This window comes from Musa acuminata, chromosome BXJ3-4, assembly GCF_036884655.1.
Source record: "Musa acuminata AAA Group cultivar baxijiao chromosome BXJ3-4, Cavendish_Baxijiao_AAA, whole genome shotgun sequence".
Classification (NCBI taxonomy): Eukaryota; Viridiplantae; Streptophyta; class Magnoliopsida; order Zingiberales; family Musaceae; genus Musa; species Musa acuminata.
The window spans coordinates 49312635-49323313 of record NC_088352.1 but is presented as its reverse complement, the minus strand read 5'-3'; the positions used below and the strand labels follow the sequence as shown (position 1 = coordinate 49323313).

The following is a 10679-nucleotide window of genomic DNA, read 5'->3' as shown; positions in this document are numbered from 1 at the left end:
TCGTTGCGTGCTGTCCGGTCTCCGCGGGGGCCGCCATCCGTCCCCCTTTCGAGGGCCGTCAGTCAAGCGAAACGGAGCTGGAGAAACCGCTCGTCCCGTCGTCGCTGGGCGTCTGGCGATGCGTCACGTAACCTCAAATCTCTTTCCTCATCAAAACGAGAATTACACCATTTAAATATACCACCAACACACAGGGACTTCCAACGCCGAAGCGCCCGGCGAGGTCGCTATGGATGTTCCCATGGCCCCACAGATCTAATGGAAGGGGGGGTGGGGAAGAAGGGCGGGGCCTTCAATTTGGGTGGAGGGCGAGAGAGAGAGAGAGAGAGAGAGAGAGGGGTGTTTGGGGAGCGGCACGCAAAGGACAGTCAAACCGCTCGTTGACTCCGCCGAATTATTCTCAAATTCTCCGTTCCACCCGTCCAAGTATCGCTGTAAATTGATGTATAAACCCCCGTCCACCCTCCTCTCGTCTCTTTAATCCACCCCATTTAGAGCACTATAAAGAAAGCGGGGATAAAGGAAACAAAAGGCAGAGCATTAAAAAGAAGAGAAGAGGAGAGACCTTTACCATGGTCATGACGCCGAGAGAGCAGCCAGCGGCCTGCGGCAGAGGAAGGGCAGCTGGTGGAGATGGAGGTGGGAAGGAGACGCATTTCCGGGGGGTAAGGAAGCGGCCGTGGGGGAGGTACGCAGCGGAGATCCGGGACCCGGGTAAGAAGAGCCGGCTCTGGCTCGGGACCTTCGACACGGCCGAGGAGGCCGCACGGGCGTACGACGCTGCCGCCCGCCAGTTCCGTGGATCCAAGGCCAAGACCAATTTCCCTTACCCGAGCCCCGGCATCGTCGTGGTCGCCACGGCGGCTGGTGGTGGCAGCCCCAGCAGCCAAAGCAGCACGGTGGAGTCGTCCGGTCGCGAGGCATCGGCCGCCGTGCCCCCCCTTGCGATCCCGCTCTCGCCCTCGCTCGACCGCGGCCTAGTCCACCGCGGCGGCGCGCGATTCCCCTTCCAGCCATTCCCCGCCATCGCCGCTCATGCCATGCCGGCGGCTCACCCGTGCTTCCTCTTCGACTCGATCGTGAGACCGGACAAGTCGGCGACGGCGGCGATGAACCACCACCGTCTGACACTGTGCCCTCCCATGATGATCGCCGGTCTACACGGTCGGATGGCCAGAGGCTCCCAGAGCGACTCGGACTACTCTTCCATCGTCGACCTCCGTTGCTACCAGCACTCGGCGCCGCCGCACAAGATGTTCACCCTCGATCTGGATCTGAACCTGCCGCCTCCGCCCGAGATCGCTTGACTCGCCTTTCACCTCGCTACAAATCTTATCCCACGCCGTAGTTAAAGCAGGTCCTCTAATCGTCCCTTTCCACGTTCAAGAATGTCTCTCTTTCGGATTAGGAGATGAAAGAGGTGTGAGAAAGAGAGTTTTTGTAAAATAGTTGCTTTTCCTTCACCGAGAAGGAGATCAGTAGTGCCATCAGAGGAGAGATTCCGACCTCGGTGTTGTCGTCTCGCTCTTTTTTTTTCTTCTTTCCCCCTCTTTATGATTGTTACTAATGGAAAATAAATGTTATTTTAATTTTATTCTTTCTCGTGTTGGTGGTATTCTTATTATCTGCTACGGTTGGGAGGGGGGGACTGCGTGGGTTGATGCCTCCGCTCCTTTCTTCCGACCTTTTCTACCTCTCATCCTTATCTATTCAATTATTATTATTATTATTATTATTATTATTATTATTATTATTATTATTATTATTATTATTATTATTATTATTATTATTATTATCTTTCTTTCTTTAACGATTCATAATCTCCTTCCTAAACACACAAAAAAAAAAGAAAAAAATGAAGACAACCTTTGCTACGAATGATTCCCCCCCTCTTTTAACGCCGAGGCGGGACTCTTCGTTCCTGTTCATCTTCCGCATCAACGTGCCTGGTGATGGGAGGCAGCGGTGAGCTCATCAGTGTGGCGCCGGTTTAGCGGGCCAGTAAGGGAGACGGGTAATCGTGAGAAAGGGTGTAGTAGGGAAAAAGTACCGCACGCTGGAGCGAACGTGCTGACGACCGCCTGTCCTCGAATCTACGAGCTACGCGGTGTACGCGCCCGTCGCCCTCGTGGTCCCTAAAGAAAAAGGAAGCGACCGCATAGTTGCTCGCGTACGGGCGTCGTCTGGGGGGAGGAAGCCGTGGTGGAGGACAGCGGTGGGCCATGGCCGCAGTTGAGCGGCGCGGCGGCCGCTTCTCGCGGGGCCCAAACGTTTGGATTCACCCCCATCCGACTTTTCCCGACCGGCGACTTGGATTTTCGGTCATTCCATTCACACCCGCGACGGATTCGGACCGCGAGGTGGGTAGGGCCAGGAGCACAAGGGCGTCGGCAAGTGGGGCCCGTTCGGTGTGGGTGGTGCGGGAAGTGGGGGAGGGTTCCCACGTGCGGCCACGCCCTTGCATTAGTGGGTGCCGGTAAGGAGGGGGGGGGGGAGGGGGGGGGCGGTTTGTCGGGGTTCTCGTGGACAGCGCGCGGGCACGCGCGCACGGCCCAACCAACGCCCTGTTTTCCAGCCGTATCGAGTTGGAACGAGATGCGGGTTGGGGCGGCCGAACGCGGACACCGAGATCTGGCCATCCCACCACTCTTTTTTGTGGTCGAGAACCTCCCGAGAGCATCCCACCTCCCACCGCGGCCACGTCCGTGATAGGGGCGTTCACGTCTACGTGCGCGCGGTCAGCATACGAGCTGTGGACGTGGGCTGTACCAATGGAAAGAAAGGGAGGCGCGCGGGTCAGGATGACCGCCTTGGAAGCGGTGCATCTCCAGATGCACGACACGTCGTTGCAGCATCGATCTGGTTCTTTGCCCTCGCAGTTTGGTTGATGTCTGAGCCCCACCACTTGGATCACAAAAAAGTAGTCATTTAGTATTAGTCATTCTATCCAAACATGAGAAATACGTAGGAGATATTATTATCTTGGTGCCGTTAGATCAGTTCCCAAGGCAAAGACCGTAGAGTCAACTCATCAGATGAGAACTGTACCACATCTAGGATTAATACTCCTTAGGAATACAAACCATTTCAAAATCATGACTAAGGGTGACGGGTTATTGGTGATCGACGATGCAATCGAGGGGGGAGCCGAGACAGCGGGCTTAATCACAATGTATCGGTGGTCATCACTAAGAGAACTCTTTGGTAAGAATAATTATACGACTCAAAAGTTAACATTTTCCATTTGGTTGAAGACACTTATAATACATAGTTACTCTCATGCTAATTTGTGTCTATTATTGCCTTGAGTGTCATTGATAAAAAAATTGACATGGTTTGGTTTAGTTCCGAAGGCACAGATCCATCCCGGGGGCCCGCGTCGAGGCGGGAGAGGTAGCCCGAATGGATCCATACTCTCGCTCTTGACGATTGATCCGTAGTCATTTCGGGGAACCACTTATATATTAGAGGAAGCTTGGGGTGGTCTCGAGGTGCATCTTGGCCTTTTGGAAGCGCTTAGTGTCGCTTTGAGGTGCTCCTTAGATGCATAGGGGTCCTACATAAGTAATTGATGTCAAGGGGATGTCCTGACCTGACCTCTCCAACGCTCAAGTCAATAGAGTAGGCGGAAGGGGTTTAGCAAAGCTCAAGAGAGTTCAGATATAACCCGCTTGCCCCTGTTTGGTTTGGGGGCTTAGGTTTTATGCACGAGCGATCAGCAGCATGAGGTTAACGATAGATTAGGGTGTCCCTTACATGACTTAAGGATTATTGATCATGGTAGTTGATGAGTGCGTCATTTGGAGGATGATCATAATGATATACTTTGCCAAGGCTCCTAGCTTATCTGGGACAGGCAGGGGATGGTCCCTTGCAGAGTCCCTCCATAAGGAGGAGCTGGGGATGTTGAGTCATGTTGCCTGGTTTTAATGTGTGAGTCATCCCTTAGCTATGGTTGAAGATGTCAGCAGGCCTTATTGGCCTTTTTTCAAGGGTTGAGACAGGCAGGAGTTGGCAAACTATTTTCCTATCGGTAGTTGTAGAGGATTAGCGTGAGTTGCCCATGCATTTGCTTAGGTGACTTCTTCAGCCCAAGTGGTGAGGCAAGTTGGTAGCACTGTTATTTTTCCTATCAATGTCTATAGATTTAATTATATATTTAAATATGAAACTTAAACTTACATATTTATCATTGTACCTAACCCTTATCGAATGGCTAACAAGGGGAAGATGTTGAAATTCTAATGAACTTCAATTATCCTAAAAAATTATAATTTAAAATGATAAGATGGTGAGAACATCAAAAGTATTTTAAAAAATATTATTAAAAATGAAACTTACCAATTGTTAGCATTTTTGGATGAAGAATAATAGAAGTGATTTTTGGATTTCTAAACAATCTATAAACTCAAACTATTTGGTGGTTAAGTATTTTTTCGCGGACATTAATAAGAGGGACATATGAAAATTATTACAGCATTTCGAGAGGGATATATTTATAGGATTCTTTTTTTATTAATAGCTTAGGTTTTGCTTGCAACTATTTATTGAGCATGTGAAGAAGTGCAATTTAATGTTTTGGAGAAACACCAATGTGTTATCAACTCGAAGAAGTACAAGTTTGAAAAACAACCCGAATAAGTATAAGTTCAATAAACAAACCCTCGTCTACTTTGATTTCATCTTAGGCAGAGGTAAATCCAAATTGATCCAAACAAAGTCAAGGCATTCTGAGAGTGACCGATCATGCAAGTTTGGAGCTTCATGGGGTTATTTTGCCTATATCTCGTGAAGCTCATCTAAAACTTCCTACACCATTGCACTCCTTCACCGGGGCTGGTCAAAACTTTGAGTGGCTGATGAAATATGATGATAGGTTTCTCTCGCTAAAGAGGAAGATCAATGAATTTTGTCCTACCCTTATCGAATATGTAAAGACCGAGTTGGAGGTAAACACATTTGGATATGTGATCTCTCTTTTGGTACACAAAGTTGAGTACCCATATGATAGGGGATACATTATCATTCGATATGTCACCCCACGGGAAAAGAAAATAAAGCTTTATTCTCATCATTTATGGTATGAAATACAATGATAAGATTCCTTCTCACCATTTATGGTATAAAAGCTAATTACAAGTTTTCTTCCTATCTTTTACGGTGAGAAAGACAATCACAATAAGTTTTCTTGTATACCTTTTACAATCAGGTATAAAAAATCAGCCTCTAAAATAAAAAGAGGGGACTTCCTCAAGCTATTAATGTCCATACTCATATAGCTTAGGTTACTAACTTGAGCGTCAAAAGCACTAAGTTGGGAAACCTTTCCTAACCTTGGTCTTCATGCAAGTGGCACCTTGGGAGCTTGATATTCACACCTCGGAGATACCTCAGATAGTCCTACGTCGGAATTCGAACCAATCGGGTTGACTAAGACATCATTGATATTTTTTTCTAATATTTTGGTGCTAGAAAGAGGGCTCGATGTTATAAGAACATCCACCTACCAACCTTTTTAACAAATGCTCGAGCAAGAAGGCCTTACCCCCAACCTATGGTACTTTAATTCAGGGGGCACTCTTTCGCACGTGGATGCATTTATCTCGACACAAACATTGATGTAATATCGGTGTTCATTCAACGACCTAAGGGTGACCCCAAGTCACTTGCTCATCCCTGGTGAGACATTCTTAAATTTCACCCAACATGTGCAAATGCTAATGGGCATGACGCAAGCTGTCATTTTGCTCTTGTCTCAACTAACCCAATAAGCGACACCACCACCTCAGCCGTAGCCAGTGGCCTAATCGATATCGACACCAGTGCTTGTCAAGGTTCCCCCACCTAACGTAATGCCAATATCTCAAGAGTGCCCGAGGCCCATCGAGCCATCGGTCGAGCAAGTACCTTGTTCCCCAATTACATAATTTAATGAAATGGCATACCACCATCTTGTTCCACCCGAATTCCAAACCTAATCGACAAATTTGATAAATAATTCCTTGAGAATCTATCTATAATAAATGGAATAATGTTTGAAAGAAATATGACAAGCATTCCAACAATCTAGAGAAAAATGGTCAATCAACCCCACTTTGAGTCGATCACCACTCACTAACGACATTCAGGAGGAATCGATCCTAGCCAACTTTCATCTTCCATCATTGGAGGCCTTCGATGGTAATACCTATCTATTAGAATATATTGCTACTTTCTATGCCCAAATATTGTTATATGACACCTTAGATGCTTTAATGTATCATACTTTTCCAACTATATTAAGAGGTTTGACATAAGAATGGTACACCTGTTTAAAGCCACTCTCTATCAGTTCTTTTATTTAGCTTGCTAGAGAATTTGAGCTTCACCACCTCAGGAATATATGCATGAAGTTGGGGGAGGGGACGCTCTCGAACTTCGTCGCTCAATTTACCAACCAGATCTAAGGGGTGCAAGATGTACACCCACCACTTATCATACAAACCTTCACGATGGAACTCAAGTCTTCTCGTCTTTTTTAATCATCAATAGAGAGGTCACTAACGATGGTACCCGAATTACTCCAACAGGTCGATCAATATATAGCGTGGTAGAGATAAGGGTCTCAAGTAAATGCAAAGAGACACACAAAAGGTCGAGACATGATCAACTACAATCCCGAGTTATTATGGCATGGAAGAAGTGATAGAATTGCCTTGCTCGAGGCCCAAATCAACCCCACTAAATATGACTTGGACCGAAGTCCTATTACAAATAAGAGAAGGGATTCCTAAAAAATCCTTAGCCAATGAAGACTCTATTGGAGAAGAGAGATTTATCCAAGTATTATCGCTTCTATCAAGATTATTGCCATGATGTGAAAGATTGTTGTGACTTGAAAGAATAGATTAAATAACTCATTGGTCGGGGACCTCTTAGGAGGTCCGTCGAAAGGGACCATGAGCCTTCATCTCAACCCCAAGGTCTAGTGGAAAACATATTAACGTTATCATTAGTGGGGTAGCCTTCGAAGGAGTTAGCTCCTCAACTCATAAAGCTTATGCCCGAGCTACCATTGAAAAGTGCTCACGGATGGAGGATGACCTTGAGATAATATTCAAAGAGGAAGAGATGGAGTACCTTGACTTGAATCATGATGATGCCTTGGTCATCTTTATGAGGATGGTCAACACTCTAATAAAGGTCATGATTAATATAGGTAGTTCTACTAACATGCTCTACTTTCATGCTTTCCAAAAGTTTGGGATCTTGACCAATGACTTTACCCCTATGACCTTTTTGCTGATGAGGTTCACTGGTAACTTGATCTCCCCACTCAGGATTGTGAACATATACGTCACATTTGGGGACAAGTTGTACTCCAAAACGATAATCACTAAGTTCATAGTGGTCGATATTCTCCTAGCATATAATGAAATCATAGGACTTTTCATGCTGAATAGGCTAAGGGCGATGGTGTCGACCCGCAATATGGTGATGAAGTTCTCGGTGAGGACCAGCATGAAGAGTTAAGAAGCAACCCGAGACACTCCAATGCTACCTTATGGTGGTCTCTCTACCAAAGAATGTACAATCTGAGGCATTACTTATGGATCCTTGAAGTTTCACCAAATTCCTCCCGCAATCGTGGTCGGTGGAATCACTAGTCGAGGCACCCCTAAATAAAGCTCATCCTGATCAAGTTGTTAAAGTTAGGGTGACATTTCCCAAAGAGGAACGAGTACAAATTATCAATTTCCTTAATGAGAATGATGAGATGTTTGCATGGACATCAAAAGATATGCCAAAAATCAACCCATACGTAGCCCAACATCACCTAAGCATTTTCCCTTAGGCATGACCAGTAAAACAAAGGCTTCGGAAGTTTGCTCTTGACCAATAGGAGTCAGAAAAATCCAACCCGTATGAAGAGATATATGTCACGATGGAAACAACTCGAACTGCGAAAGTAAATCTTGATCACTAATGTGTCGGATGAACTAAATGTTGTACTTTAAACCTCTATCAAAAGAGTATCGAAGTGCACCTTTAGGGGAGGGGGGAGTTCAAATGATAATTGATACATTGTCATTCGACATGTCACCACCATTTGGCGCCCAAAGAGAAAACAAGGGAGGGGGGGGGGGGCGGGGGAGTTCAGATGATAATTGATATATTGTCATTCGACATGTCACATGTCACCACCATTTGGCTCCCAAGGAGAAAAGAGAAAACAAAACTTTCTTCTCACCATTTATGGCAAGAAAGATAATCATAAGTATTTTAAAAATGTATCTCGAGTTACTAATTTAAATATAGGAGGAACTAGGTCGAGAAACCTCCCTCGACCTTAATCTTTATGGTCTTTATGCAATTGACACATTGAGAACTTAGATATTCTTATTTCGAACATTCTTATAATAATATTTTTTTCTAACCCCTTATAATATTTTTTCCTAAGTTTGAACCACATAGGGGTAACTAAGATTTCAATAATATTTTTTCCTAACCCCTTATAAACAAGTTAAACTCATTCACTTTGAAACTTGTTAAAGTAATTATATACGGAAGTAGAGAAGTAGTAGGTTTTTAAAAGATGGGATAAGCTCTCTTAGTTTATTATATATATATATATATATATATATATATACTAATCTCACTCCTGCTTTAGCCGAAAAATAAGAAAAAGGAACTATTGGCATAATCGAAAGCGAAGTGTTACTTTTACTCGGTCGCCCCCACCCTTCAGCGCGTTACACGCACAATCTTTTCTTTTCCTTGCGTCACGTGCACCGGCGGGCCCACACAGAGAAAACGGAAGGGCTTGTCGAAGGAACAGCAGCCGGTGGGTGCATTAAAGTGCACCTTCCTGCGGCCGCCGCACAATGCTACCGTCCGCCGCTTCGCTGCCTACTTTTTATGAAAAGTCCAACACACACACGCATGCATACATACATATATACATACCAACAACCACTCCACGTCCAACCCATTAAAATAACTGCAGGTGAAAGGGATTAGTAGAGGGAAAGCAAGAGTGACGAGTCTCTCCGCCATGCACGATCTTGCGTCGGCGTCCAGGTCCAGTTCCAGTTCCAGCTCCACCTCCACCTCGGTGATGTCCATCGACCATGGCAGCGGCTGATCTCGGCTCTGCTCCGCATTCCGTGGCGCGCGCGCCTCTTAAGGGCATAAACATCACAAGAAAGGAATCCTTCCAAAAACATGTTAATAGTTACACAGTCGTCCGATCTCGCCTCGATCGATGACTACAGTACTGCCGACTGCAGTCTGATCTACTCTACAGCTACTGGCATTAACTCTAAACAAAGACGGACCTTACACAGGAAGAAAGAAAGAGAGGAGGGAAAGAAACGGAGAGAAGGCACGTGCAGTTGAAGAGCTGATCAACCGATCAGCAGCGACGAAGACGGCGGCTCGTTAAGATCGAAGGGCAAATCCCTCCCTACATCCCGGAAGCGGGAGGCTGACGACGCCGGTGGTTGACGAGCCGCCGCCGACGCCGCCTGTCTCGCTGCCGGCGGCAGTGCCTCGCCGGAGTCGTAGCCTGCGAACAGGCCCAGGACCAGCGCGGTGGACGGCGGAGGTGGAGGAACGGCCGTCGGCGGCGGAGGGGAGGCGAGCCAGAGGTGGCAGGGGAGGTTGAGGTCGAAGGCGGCGGAGGGCGGGAGGGGCTGCGGCTGCAGGGGGGTCTGGTAGGGGAAGTTGGTCTTGGCCTTGGCGCCGCGCAGGGAGCGGGCGGCGCGGTCGTAGGCGAGCGCGGCCTCCTCGGGTGTGTCGAAGGTGCCGAGCCACACCCGGGTCTTCTTCCACGGGTCTCTTATCTCCGCCGCGTACCGCCCCCACGGCCTCTTCCTCACCCCCCTGTAATGGTGCCCTTCCCCTCTCGACCCCATATCTATTTTCTCCCACCCCTCGTCTCTCTCTTTCTACCTTATCTTCTCGCAGGGGCGATGAGGAGAACGGAGAGGACGGGAGAGACCAACGAGGCGTGTTGCCCTCCCTCAAAGAGACCCAACCAAAGAAGAGACAGAGGAGGGGAGAAGAGCCGCCGCCTGATTTGACGTGTCGCAGGGGGTGTCATGTGACTACCCTCTCCACGGCGCGCACACCACCACCCCCACCGCACCCTGACGTCAGCCCTACACACCTCTGCAGTCCCCTCCATCTGCTGTACGGACTGCGGACGGCGCCTGACACGATTATTATACATCACTCGCCACGTCTCTCTCTCTCTCTCTCTCTCATCGCTGTCCCACGCACACACAGCAATCTCTCTGGGCGCAGATAAAGTGGGAGGAATAAAACCAGTAGGGGGGAGAGAGAGAGAGGCGGAGGAAGGACGGAGTCGGGCCATTGGGCGAGGGGTCGTGTCGAGCGGTGGGTGGAGGGAAGCGAGTGGTTCAGCGTGGGGCCGCTGCTGCCGCCTCTGATGCCCCACGTGGAGCGCAGCGGTGCCGTGTCGTGGGGCGGGGAACAGCACGGCCATATGACGCGTGTATGCGTCTCTCCCGTGCGAACGCGGGCAGACGAGAGAGAGAGAGAGAGAGAGAGAGAGAGAGAAAGAGAGAGAGAGAGATGTGGCGTTTTAACTGCTTCGCGGGTCTGGCTTTGACGTATGAGCCCCATCCCCGCTGCTCCACTTCCCCTACTTTATTGGCTCAGTGGCGCAGTAATGG

At 48.0% G+C, this 10679-nt stretch overlaps 2 protein-coding genes across 2 annotated transcripts; one reads left to right on the top strand and one right to left on the bottom strand.

Moving 5' to 3' along the window:
- Window positions 1-353: 353 nt before the first annotated feature.
- On the top strand, window positions 354-1594 carry LOC135635264 (ethylene-responsive transcription factor 4-like). Its single transcript, XM_065146228.1, has one exon. It carries the CDS (start codon window positions 573-575, stop codon window positions 1305-1307), a length of 735 nt encoding a protein of 244 aa, XP_065002300.1. The 5' UTR covers window positions 354-572; the 3' UTR covers window positions 1308-1594.
- A 7583-nt stretch (window positions 1595-9177) lies between these two features.
- Window positions 9178-10261, bottom strand: LOC103982110 (ethylene-responsive transcription factor 12-like). The gene has a single exon (XM_009398926.3). It carries the CDS (start codon window positions 9894-9896, stop codon window positions 9387-9389), a length of 510 nt encoding a protein of 169 aa, XP_009397201.2. The 5' UTR covers window positions 9897-10261; the 3' UTR covers window positions 9178-9386.
- Between the last annotated feature and the right edge of the window lie 418 nt (window positions 10262-10679).